Genomic DNA, 26759 nt, shown 5'->3' with positions numbered 1-26759 from the left:
TAGCGTACAAGAAGACCAGGGGTCTCCGTCTTACCGATTCCAGCAACATCCATGAACACAGAACATTGCAGAAAAATGTCTTCGCACACACTGCTCTCAACATTGGAATACACATGAATAAAAACATTACTCACTATTCTGTGCTGTATGACTGTTTATGCCAAGAGTCTTAATGTGTCAAAAATGGGCCGAACCATCCCCTGCTGCATTAGGGGTGTTGACCTCTTACCTTCCAAGAGGACGACGACACAGATTGGACCCAACTGGACGAAACACTGAAGATGCATCTTTCTAGCACAGCCATTCAACTTAGCCATAATGAAGACACTCACCTGAGCACCGATGTGAAGAAGATCACATGTAAGCTAGCTGGATAACAAGACGTAAAATACGTTTTGCAAATAGTGTTCAATATATAGCATTATGAAAAGTATGTCTGGGCTACAGAACTGAACTAGCTACAAAGAAAAATCATGGTATTCGGAGGAGAAAGATATGAATGTAACTTTATGGAATAGATTCAGGCCAGCTAATATTAAAGCAACATTAGCTGTTAATAATGTTGTTAGTTTTTCTTAACAAAAGACCAATGTTGAAAACAGAGCAACATTTACACACACTGCTGTGTTGCTTACCTTTGATGTGAGGGTCATTTTATCTCCGTTTTGCATCTCAACACGTTCTCACTCCCGACTCGTCGCATACTGACGCTTTGTCAAGGCCCTTTGGCGTAGCTTTTTAACGCCTTGGGTACCCATTTTAGCGCCATTTTTAGACTTTTAGGGCTCCGTGGTCACTTACCAACAACAAATATGCAATGTCCGGTTAGACTTTTAAAATAAATTGCAATTTGGTTAGATTTAGGCACAAAAAGTACTTGGTTAGGTTTAGCCAACAAAACTACCTGGTTACGGCTAGGAAAGGATCATGGTTTGAGTTAAAATAACTACGTATGTCAGTAAACACGTAAGTTAACTTACGTCACTTACGTATCTTACACAATTTACGTAACTTGCTTAACTTAAACAAAAATATTTAATGTAGACTTTTTGTTTCACACAGGAAACGAACCACGGTCTCCTGGTTCAAAGTTGGGGTTCTGGCCCTCCTTCCACTCCAATCACCTCCTCACTCACTTTTCTGTTTAATATCATATACCTACCTTTAGCGGTACAGGGCTTCCCAATGCGTTGAACTACAACACTATAGGGATCCCCAGTGCGTTACAAACTGATGCTGATGGGTCTTGACCATGCATCCATATGTGACGAGTCAGGGAGTCAGAAAGGGTTGGTTTTTCAGCAAATTTCTGTCCAAGAGTCATGGGACATATGTAACGTACATAAGGTCAGGTACACCTTTTCAACGGTCATACGTATGTCGTTTTGGGACAGTTAATAACCTACTTGTTTTATTGTTTAGGGATGAGGACGTATGATTTTCTTCATCTGCACGGTGTCTTAGCAAATGTACGTTACTTAGAAATGGGAGACCAAGGGACAGGACCTTCATTGAAACAGGAACAAGAAGTTAAGATGAGGCAACTGAAAAGGGCTGATTCTAACAATGAAATTGTGAAATATCTCAGACCTTCTGTGTGACAGCCTGTCCTCTACATTCTTGCTTTGTGCAAAAAAAGAATCGATAGGGAAGCAGGCTTTTTGGCTGTGGGGACCTTTAGTCTTTGTAACCTCTTACGATTTTAAATATGATAATTTCTGACCTAGTTTATTAGGGCTGCAATTAAATATTCTTTCAGATTGGTCTGCCAATGATTATCTCAATTAATCATTTTATTTTATGTCCAATGCCCGTCACAATTTCTCAGAGTCCATGGTGACCTGATACAACATTTAAGTGCTGAATAATAATCACTAAGCAATGTTAAATAGATAGAGTCCTAATTAACAAAATGTATAACAATAAACAGTGACTGGGGATCTGCTTCAGTTTGCTGATGAGTATTTTTGTAGCGGTGTAGCAGCAAAAAATTAGTTCCAGTACTGCCCTTATTCACATGATGGCGTGCCACCGTCCCCCTAAGAAAACCCTTGTGCTATAGAAATGCCCTACACTGGTAGTTAGTCTCTAATTTGGTAATGCTAAGTAATAAGTTGTTAATAATCATAAGCATTCATGCATTACAATGAGTTCAGCATTACGAAAGTCTACTGCAGCATGTCAACCCTTTCTTATATGTCTCGTCTCATCCAGGTTTTGATAGGTCAGTTTGCAAAAAAGTGACGTTAAAGAGCGCCTCAACTTTATGAAAAGCTGAACATGTTTTAACAAAAGGTACCTGTTAAGGTTACCCTCAGCCCTGTATTCTCTGTGACACTAACAATTACACGGTATCTGAACATAAGCCAAGAAAAACCACAAGCTCGCCCAGACATGTCACATAAAACCTATAATTTATTAATTTCAGTCAAATCTGACATAGTAAAACGCAGCTTTAAAAAATACATGTGGCTTCAGCTGTCAGAAGGTTGAGGGAACACAAGGGGAGACGTATTGCTTTGTGGTTGACTACTTTTTTTTCCCATTTACAGCTGATAAATAACAACATACCAAACATAGGCATATATTTACACATCAACAATATTACAACAGTACAAAGCCTTCAATGTGTCCTCTCTTGCATTGTGAACTGTTTCTTTTGTTTGTTTTAACATGCAAACAGGTTTTAAACAACACTGCTTTAAAAAAAAACGTAACTTTACACAGTCATGACAACGGCTGATAAAACACTAAATACACCTTGCTGTTGGTTTCTTTCCGATTACAGCATCTGACCCCAGAGGAAACAGACAGGCATCGTCACACTGACTTGCTCTTCTGCTGCCCTCAAGTGGCCCCAAAACAAAACAACAAGTACTTTGACATTCCAGCATCATCTTCTAAAAATGCAATTCCACATGGTTGAACCTCTCTGAACATGGCACATGAACGTTTGTCACCTCAAAATAAATAAATAAACAATATATTACAATAAATAACTAGTATAGCACAATTATTCTGCTCTTTGAACACGATGCACAGAGGTGTGTTTGTGCATGTGTGCGTCATGTACAGGTTAATAGTAAAAATAACTACCACAAGGCCTTTCTTTGACACTGAATATGAACAGATCATGGTGTGACTATCAGCTCCAGCAGATGAAGAATCACTGACTTAGTTTTGTTTATGACTATTCTTATCATTGTAAAGGTGTATATGTAAATGTAATATTTGTGGATATAAATAACTCCCTGTAAAGGAACAATCTCAAGACTCACGTGTGTTATCTCATGGAACACTTCCAGAATAATAAATAGACTTCTTTATCATTTCTTTAGATTTTATATCTGAATAATAAATACTTAAATGGCTCAAGTAAGCTTCCAATTTGAATTAATCAATTTGCAAAAAACTGACTCCACATTCAGTTTAAAAGCATCTACAAGAATATTTAAGACAATGACTATGCTGCTCGTCACAAAAGAATTGTGGTTAAAAGTGAATCTTCACCTTCATATCTTCTCTGATGGTTTTCTTGCAATGAACCAAAGATGCGTTTGGCACAAGAACAGTTTTGGAAATCTAAGTCCTCGCTTGTCTATTTGATTCTTTAAGATCTACAAGAGAAAGCAGGTCTGTGCTCTGAAAGATGAAACACGTGTGGCAACAACATTTATATTATTATAGTATTGCACTTTATCCCCCATGTTTTCTAACTATGCAAACTATGCAAGACGTGCACCGCTACATAACATTTAGGAATCACACTCTTTAGATGTTTCCTCCTACTCAGCAGAAATGAACCACTGAAGTGACTGGCTATGCATGATGCAGATACAGGGCACAGACAAAATAACACAAACATTAATAAGGTTGAGATGTGAAGACTGCTCATGGTCTTATCATTGTCACTCCCCACATCCCAAGCTGCATTTCCTTCCTGGTGACTACAGACTAACTACTGAGTGAATCTTATCAACAAGACAGGCAGCTCCATCACTGATCTGAATAACAAATAGATATTTCCCACTTGTCACGGCCTTATCAGGAAGATATTGTCAGAATTGGATGATTTGTTTCGTTTGAAATGAACACATTTATTTCAGCCAATATCTAATTGGAGGGCCAAAATAATGAGAACCAACGTTAGAGTGATAACTGTACTACCAAAAATCCTGCTGGATTCTGACCATAACAGAGGAAGTCTTTGCCGTTTACACAAGACCACTTCTGAATGAAGTGATCTTTTCAGTCAGTAAGAATGAATCACCAGTCAAAATCTCCCCATGAACATGATTTTGTTGAATAAAGCCATTTCTTAAAGGTCTGTGGAGTATCGCTTTGACATTTCTGTTAACATAATATAACTCGAGGATTAAAAAAATAAAGCAAAAAAAAAAAAGCTCTATTATGGGGCTGTGTTTCCATAGCAACCCAGGGTGAGTAGGCTTTTATCACGCACCCTTGAAATCAGTCATTATAGTGTCAGCAAGCATCTCTGCGAGGAGTCAGATGTGTTTTACATGATCAAAGAGCAGACATCATTCCAGGTCTCATTCAAGGAAATCAAATTCTGTGATTAAAAAAAGACATTCATTCCTAAACAAACCAAGAGCTCTACAGTACGTCTATGCTGCAGGACTCAATGTGACATTTGGCAAAGTAAAATGTATAGGTCCATGTTATTTAAAGTATCAATGTAAAATTATCATTATCTATTCACACAAAAACATCACAGAGAGACAGAGAGAGTGTTTGGCTAAAAGTCAACCAGGAGTAAAATGGAAAAAACAAACAAAAAAAACAAAAACAGGTAGAACCAAAAAACACTTACTACTCACTAACAGTTTTTGAACTTTGCACGTTCAGGAGATCTTTAGTGTTTCAAACATCACATTCAGTAAATGCTCCGACAATGCTTCCTTCACGTGACAGATACAATACACTGTTAATGTTGCACCAACCCACTGAGGCTGTTAGGTCATCAGTGGGAAAAGGCAAAAAAGCAAACAAAGTGTAGGTATGTTAAAGTGTTGTACTGCTTCAACAATGGCTCCTGCTTCTGTTACATAATATGCCACCACACCATAACCAAAGAAAATCTGTATCATACACCTAAATATCTATGGCATGTATCCTGGAATGTGGCCATCAGGTTCTAAACAAAGCTAACTCCTCTACAGTCGGTTTTGTGTTTGAAAACTGAAATGATGAAGAGGCTATCAAGTCCTTGGTAAAAAGGAACATTCCACCTGCTGAACAGGCTGATAAATAACCAAAAGCTCAACACGAGAACAAAAACATATTCAGTCCAACAGATACTGTACAAACTAATTACAGCGTCCTCTACTCTAGGTCTCAGTTTGGCAAACCTCCATCTTGCTGTGCAGAATCTCTTCCTGCAGACAGTTCACAGAGCGTGTATGAACTTTATTTCTTTTATAAGCACATGTTCAGTGTCATAAAGCCTTTGGAGAACAGGTAGTGTGCAGCTCTGTGTCAGAACACATGGCACCCTATTGTCCACTTGGCACCACTGCTGGTCATGTGATTTTGTTACTGTGTATGTGTGAGTGTGTGACATTTTGCTGAACAAAGCGTCCTCCATGTCTCACGCACTCTGGGTGCAAGCATTTCCACTGCGCTGTGTTTTTGTGTGTATGTGTCTATGAGGGCATGGGTGTGTGTGTGTTGTGTGTGTGTTTAAGCGCGTGGCTCCAGTTTGTGTGACAATTCGAAAAGAGTCTGCTGATTGTCGATAATGTGCAGGTAGTGAACGCTCGCCCTCACCTCTGCACTGTCAACCCCGATTACCTCGTTGCCTAAGAGACAGACACAAAACACGCACATTAGTCATGCAGGAGAGCTTTCTGACATGAACACACATTCGGTACACACACACAGACTGTATTACGGCCATATAAAGAGAATAAAAGCCTGTCTGGAAATGGTTGCTTAGAAACTGTAAGAGAAAACTGAGTGGGAGAAACAACACTCAGGTACAGATGCAATACACCAACTCAGGTGCAGATGGCGGTAGATTCCTCACAATAAATGCATTCACCAATGCAACACCAATATTTCATCCAACACTAACAGTTTGTCACAAGAGGGGAAACATTAAGTCTGAACAACCCCTGTAACTTAAACTATCTTATAATTTGTGATGTCTTGACTGATGACTTCACTCAGAAGAGTGAGAAGACTCACCTGGCTGATCGCTTTGGCAGTGGCGAATCATTCTCACTGTGTCTGCGATCATATGCTGTTGGTTTAGAAGAAGACACGTTGCATCAGCGCAATACCAGACAATCAACACTTCACAGCAGATTTGTACTTGCCCCATAGCACTAAATATCAACATAAATAACATCTAGACAGTTTTATTCAAAATGATGCAAAGCCTCTTCCTGAGCTGTCACCTAATGAATTTTGACCTTATTTTTCTTTATGGCAATACAAATGTAAGTGTGCAACAGTTTTACTTTTAGTGATGGTGAGGTGAGTGAAGTTAGAGTCACCTGTTAAACAGAAAGCATGGCACTTTTGCACAATAGAGGTTCGTCTAAGTGAATTTTCAATATATTGTATAAATAAAGGTTTCAATCTATCAGTTAACTCATTGATCTGGAAAAATAGCACGTTCCCTTCCGTCATTGGTCACTTCCTCCTATTCTCAGACCTGACAAATTTACCTGTTTCCACTAATAAAAGTTGCACTTTTTTTATGACCACAACTAATTAACTAGCCATTAATGCTGTTTCGGTGCTTCTGACTGATTACGCGGTTTGTTTCTTCTTTTCCCAACTTGTAAAAACTCTGAAAGTTCTTCTTTTTTTCCATTTTGGCAACATGCTGCTCTGTTTAATTACTGTGAAACGAACATATGATGGGAGCAGCTGTGGCTCAGTGGGTAGAGCTGGTTGGCAGTGGGATCACCAGCTCCTCCTGTCCACATGTCCAAGTGTCCTTGGGCAAGACACCGAACCACAAATTGCTCCCGCTCGTCAGGCCAGCACCTTGCACAGGAGCTCGCTGTGAGTGTGTGTGTGAATGAGAGGCAAATTATAAAGTGTATATAACCCCTTTACCAAAAATCACTTGGTGATGCATCTTATCGTATTATGAATGTAGTGACCAGATGACAGTATAACAATCACTCATTTAATATGTGGCCTTTGCTGTGTTGCATTTTAAAACGCAAACATTGAAAGGCTGACTCAACTTACCAACTTCTCAAAATTGACCAGGTTGTCATGGAAGGTCTTATTTCCCTCATGGATAAAGGTGATATCTGAGAGCAGGGAATTAGTATTAAGTATTAGGGTTCATTCTCCAAAAACAATAATGTGTGTGTGTGTGTGTGTGTGTGTGTGTGTGTGTGTGTGTGTATAGAGATGATACCTTTCAGGAGAAGAGGCATGAAAGGGATCTTGGGAGGTTTCATCCTCTTGAAAGATTCCCTATAGGCTTTGTGGTTCAGAGATGGATCCTGAAGAAAGATGGGTGGTAGATGGGGAAAGACAGAAAACAAAGAAAACAAAAGGATTGGAAAAGGAGATGGGACTTCAACATTTGATAATTAAACCAAAAGGGGACCATATATAAAGCTCTGCATCTATCGCCGTTTCTGTACAGTAAGTGTCTCACCGTGATGAGCTCGAGCTCTGAGAAAAGCTTCTTGAACTTCCCTGGACATTTCTGAAAGGAAGGTGTTTGGTCAGAATTCAATTTAAAATACAGAGCTGTGTGTGTAAATACACTCGCAACGCAACGCAACGCAACAACACGCACGCTTACCTCCCAGGTTTGATTGAGTCGGCTGACAGCTGCTGTGTTAAGACCCATGATGATGGCAAATGCAGAGTTCAAATTTCTTTGGGCTTTACAACTATAATTACACAGAAGTGTGAAAGTGAGCATAATGAATAAAAATCTAGCTGCTGTTGATACATGCATTTTTATTTGTATTTCTGTGTGTGTTCTTACTGAGCTGCGATCTTGATGAACTTCTTGAGCAGCTGTACTCTCTTGTTGAGCGATACACACATGAGCACCTCGGACATGACCCACTGCTGGACCTCGTTACAGCGCTGGAGCAGAACTGAGAGTGCTGCCGTGTGGCCGGTACCAGCAGCACGACTGAGTGTGTAGTACACCAGCTCTTGCTGCATGTGGTGAGAGGGAAGGGTGTGAGTCGAAGGTTTTCAGAAAAATGCAACACAAAATGTGTACTCCCTTCACCTCAGGTACCATAACATTATTTTCATTGTTGATTCATCTATCCATTACCTTTTCATTTTCATTATTTGTTTATTCAGTCACAAATCTTCAGAGCCCAAGGTGACATCTCAGTATAGCTCATTTTATCCACCAAATTGTCAAAAACCCGTATAAAATCAATTAATATCATCAATCATATAAAGCAGAGAAAAGCAGCAAATTCTCACATTTGAGAATGGAAATCAGCCCGTTTTCTACCCCCATTTTTCAAAATGACAGCCGCTCAGCTGCAGGAGACTTTCTGTACTCATGATCCAGCAAGTCTTATAGAGCATTTGCATTTTAAATGCTTATGTTCCAGCAATCTCTATTATGAATATGAATTTATTATTATTTAAGTATGTGACACACCACAAGCATATATTTGTGTGTTTGTGTGTGTGTGTGTGTGTGTGTGTGTGTATACCTCATGGATGGATTTGAAGAGGCTCCAGTCCAAGTGTGTGAGAGCAGCTGCCACATCCCAGGTGTTAATACCTAAGAGTCGCACCGGCCTCCTGCTTAGCTCAGCACTGTCTGTTAAAGGAGGCTGCACACATACACAGCAGAAAGTTAAGTTAGTACATAGAAATATAAATAACACACAGGTACCGTCTATTTACAGGAATAGGGCTATCTCTACATAAGCTAAACAATCTCACCTCATGGGCGGCTTCAGCTAACACAACATTCAAAAAATTTAAAAGAAACAAAAAACAATATGGCACAAGTCCATGAGAGCAGTGCCTCCAGCCTACATACAAGCAAAATTGAAAGCCTACAAGGGGTGCGGTGATCCTAAAACATAACTGTTCTGTCCAACTCTGGTTCCAGGCCACTATAATAACTACATTTCTGCATGTGAGCCTGACAATTTATGTTAACTAGTCATGGGTCATTTGTGGGGTTGTGATGGGGTAGTGGATAAAACACATGCCTTTGGTGTGAGAGACCTGGGTTCACACATGGATGGACACATCTACCAATGTGTCCCTGGGCAAAACACTTAACCCTTAGTTGCTCCAGAGGTGTGCGACCTCTGACATATAGTGATTGTAAGTCGATATGAATAAAAGCGTGAGCTCAATGAGTAAATGTAAATGTAACCCAGCAGACAATATGCAAAATAAAATGAAATATTACCAGCCTACTAGTTGGACAGTAATTATTTTGAAACTGGAGAAATGCAGAGGATCTACTGGTTTCTTAATGACAGGCTGCTAAATATACATATCAAACAAGAAACCAAAATCCCTAGAAAGGAACCAAAATGCCCAATATTGCAAAATTCTTTAAGGATTCACAACTGAAACTCTACTGTAAAAAACATGCCATTACACTTAACACTTGGCCCTGAAACAGCAGTTTCAAATCCTTCTGTCACGGTTGGGCAATAGCAAAGTAATTGTGGCTCATACCTCTCTCCTATCGAGTCAGAGTTGATAACAATCACACAGCCTAAATTTTTCCAGCTTGCTTATAATGCGTGACTCATCGTATTACTGTGAAAATGTGTCAGTTGGGGAATTAAAATATTAATTTTCACACCTGCTTTAGCCTGAAGACAATACAGAGGCCAACAACAATATCAAAGGGTGCAAATGCCCAAATAATCCTATCTTTGAGAGCTTGAGGTTTGTTTCAAACCTGCAAGCTGCATCTTTAGCCTCTTTTAACGCTTTTGAAAAATTGGAAAGATTGACTGAAGCACAAACAGGACAGTGCATTTACGTACCAAGATCTCAGTGAGATCCCTGCGACAGACCATGAGCTTTCCCTGTGGGGTCAGAGACTCTGAATATACACAGTCACTGGGCTGTAACACTCTCCGCTCTGCAGAGACAAATATATACAGAAAAGAAGGATAAGAGAAAGATTATGATAATAATTTAGAGCCAAGAGTGTAGAACAGTAATTCCAAACCAGGGGTACTTGTACTAAACTAATTAGCCAAGTAATGGATAAAATAGACTGCTACAATAATACATTAACAGTTGAAATAGTATAAAGTATTGGATAAATTGTGAATATACAGATAGATAATGGTTAAGCATTGTAGAAATGGTTGTAATACCAAAAGGTAATTTATATGTATTGTATGTTTTATTTTGTGTGTTTGCGTGCATACCTCCGGTGTGTGAGACCACAGCAAGCACCATGTCTTCTTCTGCTCTGTCCATTTTCAGACCCACAATCCTTAGCAGCTCATGGGCCTCAAGTGAGGGGTGTGTGTGGATACTCAAATAGGAATCAGTGCTCACGTACACGCAGCAAATAACTGAGAGACACATGGAATTTATTAATTGTGAAATACTGTAAAATCCAAATGAAGCAGATGCTGGAAAAACGTACAGAGGAGACTCAAGTTAATTTTTGTCAAGTGCTCAACAGACAAAACTGAACACATATTTAAGAAATTTGCATGTGCACTTTGTAATTAAAACTCATAGCCTTTCATTATGCATAACTGTCCTGGGGAATGCGTTTTGTGTTTTGTATGTATGTGTGGGTGAGTGTGTTTGTGTCTGTTACTCACCCTCTCTAGTGTCAGTCGGTAGACTTCGTAGTTGCAAACTGTTTTCCTTTAAACTCAACTGCTGATACGTTTGTTTACTCTGACAGAGAGAGAGCAGAAGAAGCACAGATGTATAATAAAGTATTTATTCTTCACTGAATATAGTTACGGACTGATAACATCTGTAGCATAGCATTGGTGTCTTCACAGCTCAATTATCACAATTTAACCTCTATGCCTTATTTTAAAATATAAAGCAGTTTACTGTATGACTGAATGTAACTCTTTTAGTTTTCCTATAACTGGCTAAATTCATGGTATACTATTGGCATGAAAGACTAATTTAAGGTACTGGAATTGATACTCAACATCACCTGACACAATCAACTTATCCTGCATACAGGGTCGTGGGGACTTAGTATTCATAACATTTTTATTTATTTGTACCATTTAAACATTTGGAAGCTAGCGCCTCAGGTTTAAAGTAATAGCAATAAAATGTAGCTGACAGTGCCAAGCAGCATCGATGTAGTAAATATTCCCTCTCACCACCTCCACCTTCACCCCCCTTCTCTATGGCTTACCTTTTGGTTTGGAGGGCAGTCATCCACAGTGCTACAGGAAAGAAACAAGCACAACAGTGAGGAGGGGTGAAGGTAGGCATGGGGAGAAAAAAATCAAACACACAGACAGTCATATTTAATAGAACAAAGTCCCTATGCAGCAGACAAACACACTTACTGTCTGCGGCGCAGAAGTTTCTGAAACTCCTTCAGGTCTTTCTCCAGAGTGGGGAACTCATACAGATCTTCTAAAACACACCTGTACAGGGTCTGACAGAGAGAGGGAAAGAGAAGAAAACCAAGATCTATGACATCACACCCACAATTACAGGTTGTTGACTGATGGGAAAATAGTTGTTTTATCTGGCCCATCAGAAATGCTGGTAACTAGTTGCAGGAACAAGATTTGAATGTCTTAGTCTTTGGTGTTTGAATGTTCTCAGACTTCTACAGTCTACACACAGCTGTAGGATAGCACATAAATCTCAGCATGTCAGAATTATAATCGCTAAAAAAGTATAATCAAGTACAAATTATGCTGCATAGTAGGGCTGGGCGGTATATCGGTATATAATATATACAGTTTATATAATATATACCGATATAATTTCAAAAGAGATATGAAATTAGACAATACCGTTTATACCGATATAGTTTGATGCTGAGTTACTCTCAACAAGATGGAGGGAGACACGTGGCAGGGGAAGTGGGGGAAAAAATGGAGTCAGAGGAGAGTGTGGAGAACGAAGAAGACACAAGAGGAGTTATGAATAGGAAAAGGAAGAAGGATAGTGTCTCAAGTGATGGCAGCCAATCAAGAAGAACTGATGAGAGCCATCAAGTTGGTATGATAACAGTGACAAGAACGGATGGGATCTTCAAGGATTCGCACCAGGTTGGAAGATTCATTGGAGATAAACTCGGAGATGTTCGGTCCATCAAGATAACAATGAGTGGGATGGTTACCATTGACTGTATGTCAAGGCGTCAGAGAGAGCAAGCTTTGAGGATTAAGATGTATGATTACAGCAGTGTGAGATGCTTCCCACTCGGGGCAGAATACAAAAAGAAAGGAGTAATAAGGCATACCGCTGTCAGTGGAAGATGTGGAGTTTCGGGGCATTGAAGGTGTTAGTGAGGCGAGAAGACTGACAAGATTCCATCAAGGAGAATGGGAGCAAAGTAATTCCGTGTGTTTGACTTTTGTGGGAGATTTGCCAGAGAGGTTATATTTAGAATACATGTGTTACAGGGTAAGGCCTTATGAAAGAGCTCCATTAAGGCGCTTCTGTTGTCAGGAGTATGGACATGTAGCAGCATTATGTAGAGGAGACAGGAGATGTGGGAAGAACAACTGTGGAAGAGGGGAGTGTGAAGAGGAACAAGTAAAATGCATTCACTGTGCAGGGAATCACCGTGCGGGGTCTGCGCAGTTTCCGGAAAAATTAAAACAAATAAAAGTGAGTAAAATCTGAGCAGAAGATGGTCTAACATATGCCAAAGCTACCAAGAGACTGGAAAGAAAGCAGGAACGAGCAACAGTGCAAAAGGAACAGGACCCGAAAAAGAAGGAAGATGATCAGAATATATGCATCGACAAGAAGCGATTTCTGGCATTTATGGTGGTTAACTGTGAGCAAGTCAGAAAGGATCAAGATGGTGTTGGATGCGGCAAGGAGATTCTTGGACACTGTGGACATATCAGGAGAAGAAATTGACACTACACTGAGGGAAGGATTTACACTATTTCAGAGTCTGAGACATAGAACGGACAATGCATTGAATAGGAGTCCTTTAGGGTGGTCACTGTAAATACACTGGGAAAACTATTTCATTCAGTAGGTGGCGGTAATGCAACATTTTAGATGCCAACCGCCATACAAACCCAAAGAAGCACAAGAAGCAGCAGAAGAAGAAGCGGAAGATGAAGAATGTTTCTCAAGTCTCTTAATTGCATCCACGTTTCCCTCCCTTGTGTCTTTTCAAGCCAGGAGAGAAGGAACAAGGAATTATGTTTTTAGAGACATGAGATGTCCTTTCCTCCGAAGCGTCACGTAAAGTGACGTCCGTTTCTGATGATGGTGGCAGCTGATCACTGATGGATCAGCTGTAAGTCAGCTGTAGAGACTTTTGATGGAGTTTGTGTCGGTTACTAATGAAGTCTCACAGTTATCAGTGCAGAGCAGCATGATTCTGTTACCTGTTTAACAAACACCTGCACATGAAATTATAGGTTACTCATAGCTTATGTCCTGCTCAAAGGCACAGGATAATTTCTACTGGCACAATGCTGATATTATCTGCATTTATATTTGTTGATTCTGATTGTAAATCCATTATTGAATAACCCAGAATATGATCATGATGTCTTGGGATTTATTAGCCTAAATGTTTCAGGGAAATTGAAATGAAGTAACTTCTATCAAAGGTGACGCTCAGTTTTTGGCTTTCCATTTATTTCCTCTACTGATATCCTTTAATACTACTTGTGTGCGCATTTTACATCACTCGTCATCGATCAATCACTGCCTTCCATCATATCAATCTGACGCTTTTTTGTTTTTTAGCGCAGCAGTGCTTTCATTCACACACTGGCTGCTTTCATCAGATGCTTTGCTCGCTTCATTAGATACTTTGGTGCACTTTAATGACTTGTCCGACTCCTTACATGTTTACTATGTTTTACTGTTGTCTATTTCAACTAAACACGTGAATAGAAAGGACGATAAATTATGTAAAACATGTTTCTTGCAGACAGACTGTCTCACTTTAATTGTCTCCATAATAAAAGTTGATGGGAGAAATTTAAAAACAGGATCTTTCTAATAAATAATTAAAGTTGTGTGCGGGGCTTTTGTTGTTCAGACCTACAATGAACACAGATTTTAACAAGACAGTGAATCATAAAACAACTTAAATATAAGACTTTGCAGCGATACACTTTTTAGTTTAGTTTAATGTTGTCTGTTGTAATGTATCAGATCAGTCCGATCAGCTGCAGCGTCCAATCAATATAACGACTACCCATTAAGGGGGCGTGTCGGTCAGTAAAAGACTTCCGCGAAGGATGCACTGGTGTATCCTCGCTCATAGCTCCTCAGAGATCGCTCCTCGATCCTTGCTCCTCAGAGCGCAAATAAGAGCTTTGGGACGGCCTGCTAGATGGCGGAGCAGAACAACTTCTGATTCAAGCGAGGATCGTGGAAACGACAAATGACAGACTTGGGGCGAGTTCAATCTCAAAACGTTTTGCACCAGTTTGCAACGTTTTCTGATTGAACAACATGTTTCCTTGCAACGTTGCGCAACATTCTGCAACGGGCTTCGAGGTATGTTTTCTCCCGTTTGGAGGGCGTGTCTGAGGTGTTATCCAATCAGCTGCCACAAGTTTGTAAACACAACGGCGTTAGAAAGGCAAGAAAATGCAGTGCGCTTGCGTACACAGTAGGGTGTTAAAGGCACCACCGTTTCCGTTTTGCCACAGTGCTGATCGACACTAGTGATGTGCGATACCACTTAATTCCTATCCGATCCAATACCAAGTAATACCCAGGCTGGTATTGCCGATACAGATACGAATACTTTTTACATATTTTATTTCTAGTTTAATGTGACCTCCCCCCTCCCGTTTCTGTATTTATGAGAGAAATAAGGAGCAGGCTGTAGCCTTACCAATTCAAAATAATAGCTGCATAATGACAAGACATCAAACTTAATATCCTATAACTCATATTCTTTAATTAGAATGAAAATATCCTGCTCAGAACTGCTGCTTCATAACATCATCATATTATTTTGACTTAATCGCAGATGTTTAGCTAAGTTTGCAGTGTTGCCAAAGTATTTCACTGTCTTTGCACACACAGCTCATTATTACCTTCACAGCTAAAATACAGCCAGACATGATTGTTTTTACAGTCAGCCATAGACAGTATTCAATTGCGGGAAATGTAAAGGGCTGCAGCGGCTCACTTCAAAGACGCTCCGTCACAGAGCCAGCGCAAGCATGACTTTGACAGGGAGAAGGAAAAGTAGTTCCTATCAACCGAGTAACCTATAATTAGACCATCCTGGTGACAGTAAGATACTTATAATAAAAAAAAAAAAACACACACTCACTACAGATTACTGTGTTTAGATATAGATTCTTTTATATGAGTATCGATCCTAGAGAAGGAAACGTTGGTATCAGAAATATTGATACTTTAGGATCGATCTGCACATCACTAATCGACACTGTTAAAGACCTGGCTTGTAAAAACAAAAGCACGGTTCATTCAGTGTTTCCCACACATACACTTTTACTTCGGCGGCCGCCCAGGTTAGGTGACACACGGTTGCATTTATCAGAGAAAAACAGTGATTATGTTACAAGTCACGACACTGTGGATATTTCACGAGAGCGGACCAGGTAAAGCGACCAGTCAGATGTTATTCGTTAGCTACCATGTTGGTTTTGTTTTGATAGGCTACGTCTTCAACACGCCTCCTCAACATGCAGCTCAGCTGCTGCTGTGAAGGGAATCAACGGAGGAAAAATCCAGAAGACAAGTTCTGTTTCCTTTCGGTGACTTTAAATAGCCTAGCCTACTACTGATGGAGAAAGTCACTGAAGCGGACATAGACAGACAGAGAGAGACGGTAAAGCACCTTTTCCACTGCACGGTACCAGCTCGACTCGCCTCAACTCTACTCGCCTTCTTTTGGTTTTCCATTGTGGAAAAGTTGTACTTGTACCTGCTATCAGGTGCTTTTTTCGTATCACCTCCGTCTTATCTTTCTTTACATTCTGAATAATGTTGAAACGTTTTAACTTAAATCAAGAGACAGCTGTGTGTGCGTTGCATTGAACGTTACGTCGCGGCAGTTGTGTGTGGCGTTCGCTATGACGACCGGTTAGATTGAGGGGTGCTATCTCTGGGTATTATCTGCAATGGAAAACGGACCACGGTCAAACCGAGGTGAGTTGAGCTGAGCTGGTACTGGTAATGGAAAAACGGCATAAGAAGCGGGGAACGCTGATGTGTTTGCAGCGGAGACGTTAGGTCTGTGAGTGGGAAGAGAACTGAAGGAGGCGAATTCAATAAGTGAGTGATACTTAAGATGTAGAATGGAGTATAATTAAAACGGTGAAATAAGAAACAAGCTAAGTTACTAAAAGTAGTAAAAACATGCCCGCTAAAACCGCCCTCCTCCCCAGCCCGCTTAGCAGAAAATATCGACATATATTTTAAAAACAGAAATATCAGACAAATCTGTACTTTGTATAACATCAGGTGACTAGGCACACACTGTAGTGTGTGTGCATGGCAGGGAATTAGCATGAAAGCTCAGGAGGCAGTAACACAAACAACACACACACACACCTGCTTATCGCCGTCATTGACCCACCATAGTCTCTCATCCCAATTCCCCTCTCATTCCTCTGTTACTAGGCAACTATCACCTGGGTTACACACTCTATATGAGATTAAACCCATGCAAACCCTCGCACTTTGGTTTCCACGGCAACCTGGCATCGAGCTCTGGAGCCGTCAGGTTACGGAGGGACGAGTGATTGATGAGTGTGTGGATGGGCATGCGGGTGATCGTGTTGTGTGTGCGCGTCTTTCCGCGTCACGTTTCATTCACGGGTATTCAAATCCAATTCAGCCGACCATGTGAAAATACAGCAGGAACACAGCGGATACAGGCAGCATTTGTCGTGAGAAATACAATAATGTGATACTACGAATGAGTACGTTTGTGTTTTCAATGTTCATGACTGTCCTGTGGAGATAATGAACTTGTACAATACAATAAGCAGCAAAATACTTTTGGATACTTTTATGGTTATTTGTTGTTTGATATAATGGATGTTTATAATTTTATATAATAAATAATACTCCTCGTTCCTCATGATACATCATGAAAGTTCCTGTATTTTTGTCTCTCTCTTAGTGCTTTGTCAGAAAGAGATGAAAACATCAACAGAGTTTCCCTGTGGAAGAAAGCTGACACACAGTTCAGTTCAACAGGAGATGCAACAAACAAAAAGATGAGGCAAGACACACACACACGCTTTTCAGCGCTCTGTCTTTTTCCAAAAAGTTTTTGATGTCCTGTCGAAAAACCCCATTTAAGAAAAAGCGGAGAGATAAATGAAGATGAAAGAGACGCCTTCTACAGTTCTTCAGTGAAATGCGTGAAAGGACACCCGAGGATCAAACTCCTTGTCTCTTGTATTTCACTGATTTAGAGTAAGAAAGTTAGGAAAAAATCAGATGTGGTGGTGAAGGCGAGTAGCGCCGTACCTTCATGAAGCTCCTGACGTGCTCCTCATCCTTGAGAAAGTCCTTGTAGAGCCTGCTCCAGTGGGAGACCAGCTGCAGTACCTTGCGCTTCCTGAAGAGGGTGTCTTTGCCCTCCTCCTGGCCCCGGCAGCGGGCAGTGCTATAGGTGACAGCCGTCAAGGACACAACAGAGAATGTGTGTGTGTGTGTGTGTGTGTGTGTGTGTGTGTGTGTGTGTGTGTGTTTGTGATTGTGTGTTTGGTTGCCAGTAAGGATATTGTCCCAGTAGAGCCTGACAGAGGTCATTGGTGGACATGAACACCAGGTAGGTCAACAGGAAGTCATCCAGCAGCATTTCTGAAACATAGGAAACACATCAGTCACTACAGAGGCAAAGCGGTCCGAATAAAGTTCTTGTCACATAAAAGTATAATTTAGTTTCTTCCTCTGTCCCTCACTTCATCTCTGATCAGCCACATTACAAATAGACTTAACTTCAAGAATAATCCTTCCGGTCCCTTTTCATTTGCCCCTATGTAGCTTTAATGTGATAATCAGTAATTTTACATCAACAATTTGATCAGTGACGATGTGTAAGGGATGCCTTGTTTTGTTTTTGGGGCCCACAAATGTTTTGGGTTTACTTTCAACACTCATGATGTAATTTTTGTCCACAACAGGCAACAGTTTTCAGTTACAAAGCTCAAAAAACTCATGAAAGGCTACAAAAGGCAGAAAAAATAAGCAACAAGCTGGTGAAAATAGTGGAGCATTTAGCAGAATGTGTACCATTAATATGCACTGTCCCTTTCATATAAATAAACAAATCAACTTAAAAGGTGATACAATGTTTTATGGCTGTGCCCTTGCGTCATAACAAAACAGTCTTCATGTCTTGTGCATAATTGTATACACATTCAGCCTATTTAGCTGAAGCATGAGTTTGGGATTGCAGAGGTTAAAGGTTGCTTGCTTACGTTGCCAGCCACTGCCAATTAATTATTTTCCAACTACACCACAGTCCTGATGCTGATGGTATATTTTTAGTGTTTACGTTTTAATAAATGATACCTAAAGATGCCCTCCCCCTAAATATTAGCTATGACTGCTGCTTATTTTGTCATGGACATGTACTGTTATAAATATTTAGGATTTGAAAACAAGTTTTCAGGGGCTTTAAGAAAAAGCAAACCTTTTAGTCACTAAATATATACAGGGTTTTCTTTCTATTGGCTCATATTATTTACTTCAAAAACTAAAAAAATTCTGATGTGCAAGTGAGACGGAAAGAGTGCGTGTGTGTGTGTGTGTGTGTGTGTTTGTGACTCAGCAGGTGCTCAATGGGTAAGAACAGAGTATAAACAGCCCTAGTGGCAGATGGGTAATGAGCCATTGTTGGTGGTGTGAGGGAGCTATGGTGTGTGTGGTGTCAAACTCTTTCCCGGGGAAAATGTGTGACCCAAATATGGCTCTGTCGGGCAGAGAGCAAAGAAATCAATTATAGAAGACTGAGCAGAGGCCGCGGCATTAATATTTGATCAACTGTCTCCTCTTTAGAAATAAAAACATAACTTTTCTCGGGAAATATTTTTAGGCAGCTCTGACTGAGCTTATCACTTTTTCAAAACCCTCATCTCTTACATTCATTTCTTGTTTCTCTTTTGAGCCCATCTGTGGATGCAGAGTTCCTCCTTGACCAGCTACCAGTCTTGTTTGCCGCTCTCACTCATCCACCCCCCTTCCATACACCCCCGGCTTTCATTTTCTCCTTCTCGGCAGTTATATTTCCTCCCCGCTATGACTCTCCTCCTACGCTCGCCCTCTTTCAGCTCTCTGTGATGATAAATATCCATTTTCATCTTCAACATATGCCCTCTGCGTTTGCCTGCTGGCACGCACAAAGTCAAACACATACACTCATAGACACAGCAAGACACACACACACACACACACACACACACACACACACACACACACACACACACACACACACACACACACACACACACCCACCCTGATGAATAACTCATTCAGTTCTGACCTTGGGGACTTTATCTCTTGTGAGAGAGAAAGGAAAAAGGGAGAAACTGTGTGTGTGCTGAACTAATCGCAGTAACCTGATACTGTGATTTTTGTTGTTAGTGTTTTCATGTGTACATGGGGAGGGGTGGTTGGGGTAATCACGCTCACTCTCTGTGGAAGCATGTTCGAGCCTGTTCAACATGCTGCACAGCTAAGCCCGCTAAAACAACACATTGATGCTCAGCACCACCCCAGAAGGCCTGCACACTTACACACACTGATACACTAATCTGCTCACCCTTCATGCTTATTCAACACACACACGGAAACATGCACACACACACACATACAAACATACAAAGATACAGAGACAAAGACAGCCAAACAGGCAAATACACTTGATCTGCATCCCTGCTTTTGCCTCTCCCTCTGTGCCCACAAAAAAATAAAATAAAATCAACCAGGGCCTTGAGAAAAAAGGTTGACTTTTCTCTTTTGAGTGAATAAATATCAGGCAGCCTTCTTCCACAAAGACCATCTTAGTTCTCTCTCTCTCTCACTCTCTCTCCTACATTCATCCCTCTTTCTTCGTTTGCTTCCTGCAATTCAGTGAGATGGCTCCCTGTGGACCGCTGGGAACTGGTGGTGCTGAGGAGTTGATAGATAAAGACGCCTTGTCTTAAAACGGCACAAAAAGCAGGTTTTATAAAATACAGGTTGGGACCCAGATATCCCTGTGTGGTTGAAAGTATTATTTTACTGGACGTGGGCACGGTGGTACTGAATTAAAACTGACTATGACAAGAAATGTGTTCATATTTTTACTAACAGGCTTCTGTCTATTTATCTATGCAGGGAAGATGATCTTATCTAACAATATTTTAAGATAAATGGGGGCACATATTGTAGTCACCATTACAACCTAAGTCAGCTCACATCCACATGCACTTTGATTTATGGATTAGTCAGTCAAGAGATATTTAAGCTTGATAAATAGTAAAAATGCCAAATATTCTCTGGTTCCGGCTTCTCAAATTTGCAAATTAGGGAGAGAGACATGCAACACAGGTTGCCTCACGGTGCCAATTGTTCACTTTTTTTTTTTATTACTTTCTAAAATTTTATTTATCAAACAATACACTGATTATGTGCAAAAGTAGTCCAAATAAATCTAAATGAAAATCATTAGGTACAGCCCTATTTTTAATGTGGTCTTTGTGCTCACTGCGGAGCAATAAACAAATAACAAAACAAGACCTGAGGTAAAACAGTAGTACTGTAACTGCTGCACTCTCAAAGAGCCGCCCGATATTGTACTGCAGACTTGAGGATTGAGAAAATGAAATATGACGGGTAACAAACCACTGAACTTGTTTGCAGCAGAAATGCCTACAGCTCCCTGAGGGAATTGTTTCACAAACCCAACAGAGCATTTAACATCTTGAATGTGCCTCTATATTTACAGGAAATGTCTGTAAAGCTAGCTGAATGAATACACGCACGCACCTGGATGTGGTGTGAGGGCTGACTGACTCATGTAGCCACAGAGTATAATTGAGGGGGAGTGCATACCTCCCCCACATGCCTCCCTAACTTGGGGGAAAATGACAGAGGAAGGTCCAGGTTGGGCTGTGTTGTAACTTGTTGTGTGGCACTGAAGGTAAAATTCCTTGGAATCAGAGGGTGGGGAGTTTTAAACATATCTTTGGTCAAACAGCAGAAACAAACATTTCAATTGATTTATTTATATGACAAATTTTCCACTAACTTTTTTCACTCTGAGTCTTTCTATCTATACATTTCTATCAGTGTAAGGAGATACAGCCACATTGTGCGTATGAATGCCCTCTCTCAGATGTGTGTGTGTGCGTATGTGTCGACAAACTTACCGCTCTCCCTGCTCTCTGGTGCCCCTCTTTGGTCGTCCAACCGCAGATCACTTAGCAGATGCTCCAAGATCTTGAGAGGCGTCCCCGACACCACCACATACCTGTAAGAGTCGCAACAGTCTTCCTCACTAGAGAACGAGCAACAAGTATGACCACGTCCATCCCTCCATCCTTCCTCCCTCTCTACATCCTTATTCTCCTCCACATCATCGTCATCGATGAAGCGAAAATGGGGAACATCAAATGCACAGATTTCTGATCTTCTACCATGTTCTTCATGACTGCTGTCCTCATCACTGTCCACCTCATCATCTTCATCATCTATGTCCTCCTCCGCCTCGGCCAGCGTAGCTAGCTCGGTGGTCATCCTCATATCTAAACACTTGCGGAGGTTCAGCCCTCATCTAAGCTTTGCATACCCTGGAAGGGTGCTCTCCTTTGGGTTGCCTTGCCATCTGCTCCTGTTAGCTAAGCTTCAGAGATTAAAATCCTCTCTCTGACAGCTCCTTAAGTAGCATTCAGAGGGAACTGATTGCTACTGAAGATCCTGAGCGCTGTATACACACACAATCACACACACCCACTTAACCTGCCTGTCACTGACACTCCCTGCATTGTGCCTTAGGTCTTGGCTCAGACTGGCTTAAATACACACAATAACATAGAAACCGACTTTAAGAATATAGGATATGATTGTAACAGCATACGCTGACATGTAGAAGGAAGTAAACCAGTTTTGGTGTCATCTTTGTTGCTCTTTCAGCTGGAAACAAAGGCCATTCTATTCTCTCCATTTGCGCCAGAAGCTAAAGCATACATTATCTTTGACAATCAAACACAGAGTCACATACACACTGTGTTACCAGCACTACTGATATTTTGCATGTACGTGCAAGAGTGTGTTTTGTTGTAACCTGAGATGGCAAAGTAGAAAACTGAAAACGAGAGGGAGGAGTACTATGATTAAGCTTTTTGTTGCCACTGTCGGTTTGGAGGGCTCTTATTATGTAGGAGGAGGGACTGACCTCTTGTCACAGTCCTCCTCTCTGGACCCGCCCCCTGACGATGTGGGTGAGGGCCGGTCCGATGGTGACGTCACTGATGATGTCACTCTCCGCAACACCAACACGTCCCGTCCTCTCTCCTTCAGACAAACCCTCCCCAACGCCTCCTGAGAGAGAAAAGGAGAGAGAGAAAACAGAGGGACAATGTGTCACAGAGTGAGGCAAGGACAAAACTGTCAGAAGGCAATTTAAAGAAGTGAAGACACTGGAGAACACACAGACACTTTCAGCCTCAACCGGCAATAGAATTAATCTGATGCATCTGTCTACATTATTTGTATACTCATTGTGTGTAGGCCTACTGTAACTGAAAACCCAGTCAGCCCTCATATAAGCTTTACATACCAAGGAAGAGAACAAAATACCGGTGTAACCTGTAAAGGCTGACTGACATATCAGGCGTCCGACAAGTAAGAAATTACAGCACAGAAATGCCAAAGATATGTTTGAGGTAATTTACAGTAGAATTTCTTTGTCCACTCGACAGCATTGACAAGTGTCATTTACATCCACCTAAAATCTTGGTCACAAATTTATTTATTTTTATTGACCAAGTTTAAGAGATTACAACGAAAAATGTCTTATGTAACGTGCTAATGTTTAAAAGTGAATATCATCGTTCTCAGATATTTGAATAAATCTCATATATTGATAATTTTATCGACAACAAAAATCCAGTATCAGACCCTTTCACTTAAGATTAAAAGGTTAAAAGCAAAATGCAGCACACACACACATACGCTCACCAATCCACACATGCAGACACAGATTATATGTTGCAACCATTTCAGAGGAATGCAATTCCTGCCTTCAGAAGAAATAGCATTGTGTAATAAATAACAATGGGGACATCTAGGAATGGAGGCTGACACTTGAAATGATCTCCTGCTCCTAAAAAGGAACAGCAACTTGATCTGTGACTCCAGCACACACGCACACCTGCAGTGGCAGTGAAACAGGAACAGAGTTCCAGATGGACAAAAGAGCACAAAAAGAAACAGCCTGAGGAGAGGAGAGGGAGATCAAAGGCAGAGGACAGGAGTAGGAGTAGAGATAAAGAGGCAATGTCTCTCCTCCAGCTGCTCACTGCACTTTCTGTCGCAGTCATAGGGATCGAGCAGCAATCACAACTGTCACAGAGAGCTCTCTATGCAGGGCACACGCATTTATACACTGCACATACTTGTATTTAGTTGTCTATCCACATTTATATGCCACAATTACATCATACCACATGGATGATAGCTTTTGTTTTATTGAAAAAACATCAGCTGAAGCTTGAAAAAAGGTCTGTGGTCCTGAGGTTCATACAAAGAGCCACAGCACAGTAATCAATAAATGTGATACCATTTAGAACCTTGATTTCATGTTAGACATCCTGGAGCCTAAAGTCTACTTATACAGTCACAAATACCTCTGTAACAAATACCCCCCCCAAACACATACACGTCTCTGCAATGGCCTGATGAAAGAAGTTGTCTGATCCTGAGAAACAGCAGGTCGGGTCTGACTTGGGTCAGACAAAACAATATGCCCAAAGTGCTTTGTGTGATTGTGTGTGTGTGCGCCCTGATGACTCATATCCTACAGGTGTGTTGGTTTGTGTGTGTCACTTTCTCTCCTAAAAACTAATTCACTCTTATTTAACAACTTAAATCTACAGTTTTTGAAATATAGTTAAATAAAATAAAGTACTGAAGTACTTTATAAAATTTTACTTTCTGAAGGTTTCTTGAGGGATAGAGGGTGCGCCCTGTGCTGCACAAGTTGAACATCCCTTTTAGGCAAATTTGTGATTTGTGGTTTTACAAATAAAAACTGACTTCACAAGTCAAGCTTTAAGTTCCATGATAACTGTCCATGTCAACATTACCGTTAAATGATAATAATGATGTTACTTGCAACTCCACCACAGAACATTTAAATTTTTTTCGACACCTTATAATGATTCATTGTAGAGGTAGTTTACAGGTTAAAAAAAAAAGATAAAAACTCTTGCCCACCACTGCAGAGACTCTGGTTACACACCCAGTAGCGGCACTTGTATCATGGCTGAGCACTTAAAAAAACAAAACTGGAGGTGTTCAACACAGCACAATGTCTTGTTTGGGACTCTTCGCTAAGATGAAATGGAGCTTCATTTTTTAAATATCTTCAAAATTTATTGCTTAGTCCTCCTATCCAATCTAATGACACCAGTATTTAACAGCACTCTATCATTTCAATGTAGAATAACACTGTATTACTACTAAGCCGTTGTCTCTTCTGGATCTGTCTGGAGTCCAGTAAGACAGGTTTCCATGTTGCACACAAATGAAATACCCAGACACTGAGGTATACAAACCCTTCTTGATTTTCACTGTAATATACATGTCATGGGTTAAAGCACACAAAACACTACCAGCTCTTGAAAGTGAACCCACCTGCGGACAATGTGTACTTTCAAAGAATCATTGCCATTTCATTTCGCAACATGCTGAAATTAAATGTTCTCAAGGTTTAGCAACACAGAGATGCATACGGCTGATAAATAAGGTAGTGACGGCTGATGTAAAGAGATCTGACACTGCAGGCCATTAATTACAATTTGGCCTGGCACCCAGACCGCACCCAGCAGTGCACATGTGATGATGTTTGGTGGGTAAGTGGTCTAAAGGGGACATGCCATTAGAGCACATCATTCAGGGTTCAAATATGAACCAGGGGTGCTCTATCACAAGTCTCCCACTTAATTTCTTCTGACCTTTCCCGTCTCTCTTGCAAATAGCCATTTAATAAAGGAAAAGTGCCCCCAGAAATACTGTGAAAAAGAGAGAGAAAGAGATTATGTAACCAATTCTAAAGTAAGTACTATAAAAACAAAAAGGAGAAGAAAATGTTGTGCTATGTTCCTGAAGCAGTAGCTGTTGATCTTTCCGATAACACACTCACACTCTTTAAACAGACGCCAAGAAAAACAACTCGGAGCCAAGAACAGAGCATGGCTACACACACACACACACACACACACACACACACACACACACACACACAGAAGATCAAAAAGCTCCCAGAAAATGCACCAAAACAGAAGCTAAACTTACAACATTCCCACTATGCATATGTAACTTTGCATGCACACACATCCACTCACTCACGCACACAAATAATCTGTAAGGTTTGCAAACAGCTGCTTACAAAAACAACATTAATTTAGCCTGAGAAAGAATGCAAGCCATGAAGAGGGGAAATATACAAAGTACGCACTTGAACTCTGTGGAGAGGAGGGGTCAGAAAGTTATGTAATACAGAAACAGAAGTAGAGAACAGAAAGAAAAGAAAGCAAGATGAAAGACAAGAGACCAAGGCGGAAAGTGAGAGACATGGAGGAGTGTGAGGAAAAGTGAGAAATACAAGAAGCACTGAGAGAAAGAGACAGAATGATGAAGTGGATGTTCTTAAATGTAAAAGGGACATTTCCAATACATCTTGATCAATCAAATCCTGAAAGAATTGATTATTTGATTGATTAGTTTCTTTAGTCACAGCCAACAATGGTAATGTCAGACTTTGGTTTCACAGACAAAACAAATAAAATGAAATTGACAGTTATGTAATATACCCTGTAATCGTTGAACACTGATCAAAGGCAGTCAGTTGTTGCCTAGGACATTTCTGGGCAGTTATGATGGACAGAACCTTTAAAAGACAAAATTTTCCAATTCCAAACTGCTTTATGACAAAACTGGAACAGTCACAAAAAGGTATATACAAACCTCCATAACTGTGTCTGTGAAGTCAACTCTCAGGATGGACACTTGTTCTCAGCTAGTAGGTGTGTCAGTCTCTTTCCTTCCATTTCTTCCCATCCCTTCCTTGAATTCAACCATCTGTACTTCCACCTAATCTCCACCCTTTCCTCCACAGTCTCCCCTCTGCAGTTTTTATGTTTCCTCTCCTTTATTGCACTCAAGTCAAGTCTCTCTCTGTCTTTGAATGGTCACACTTTCTGCTCTAGAGGTTTGAGATTTGGTAAGAGAAAATAAAGACCAGAGGCCATTGTACTTGCTGCACCAATGGAGTCATAAACTGCATACACACATGCACGAAAAACATCTTTGGCCTGTTATGAAATCAGGACTTCTGTGACAAAAGCTCGTCTCCTCTCTCTCTCTCTCTCTCTCTCTCTCTC

At 40.6% G+C, this 26759-nt stretch overlaps 1 protein-coding gene across 3 annotated transcripts in view; it reads right to left on the bottom strand.

Annotated features, from left to right (window-relative positions):
• Positions 1 to 2397: 2397 nt before the first annotated feature.
• Positions 2398 to 26759, bottom strand: part of rapgef5a (Rap guanine nucleotide exchange factor (GEF) 5a) — a 62385-nt gene continuing 38023 nt past the window's right edge. For all 3 annotated transcript variants that reach the window (XM_038724733.1, XM_038724734.1, XM_038724735.1), the window contains exons 10-26: positions 22550 to 22695; positions 21525 to 21625; positions 17892 to 17970; positions 17635 to 17779; positions 11520 to 11611; positions 11363 to 11393; positions 10800 to 10878; positions 10392 to 10541; positions 9999 to 10096; positions 8691 to 8813; positions 7991 to 8169; positions 7802 to 7892; positions 7652 to 7702; positions 7406 to 7493; positions 7231 to 7295; positions 6211 to 6265; positions 2398 to 5822 (exon numbers count right to left, since the gene is read on the bottom strand). In XM_038724733.1, the coding sequence (XP_038580661.1) occupies positions 5704 to 5822; positions 6211 to 6265; positions 7231 to 7295; positions 7406 to 7493; positions 7652 to 7702; positions 7802 to 7892; positions 7991 to 8169; positions 8691 to 8813; positions 9999 to 10096; positions 10392 to 10541; positions 10800 to 10878; positions 11363 to 11393; positions 11520 to 11611; positions 17635 to 17779; positions 17892 to 17970; positions 21525 to 21625; positions 22550 to 22695 (1692 nt within the window). In that variant the 3' untranslated portion in view covers positions 2398 to 5703. The remainder of the gene's footprint in view (positions 5823 to 6210; positions 6266 to 7230; positions 7296 to 7405; positions 7494 to 7651; positions 7703 to 7801; positions 7893 to 7990; positions 8170 to 8690; positions 8814 to 9998; positions 10097 to 10391; positions 10542 to 10799; positions 10879 to 11362; positions 11394 to 11519; positions 11612 to 17634; positions 17780 to 17891; positions 17971 to 21524; positions 21626 to 22549; positions 22696 to 26759) is intronic.

Source organism: Micropterus salmoides, unplaced genomic scaffold (genome assembly GCF_014851395.1).
Source record: "Micropterus salmoides isolate LMB-PRFRI ecotype aquatic unplaced genomic scaffold, ASM1485139v1 Ms_hic_scaffold_17, whole genome shotgun sequence".
NCBI lineage: Eukaryota > Metazoa > Chordata > Actinopteri > Centrarchiformes > Centrarchidae > Micropterus > Micropterus salmoides.
Note: the sequence above shows the minus strand (reverse complement) of the source record. Positions and strands in the feature narration are given on the sequence as shown.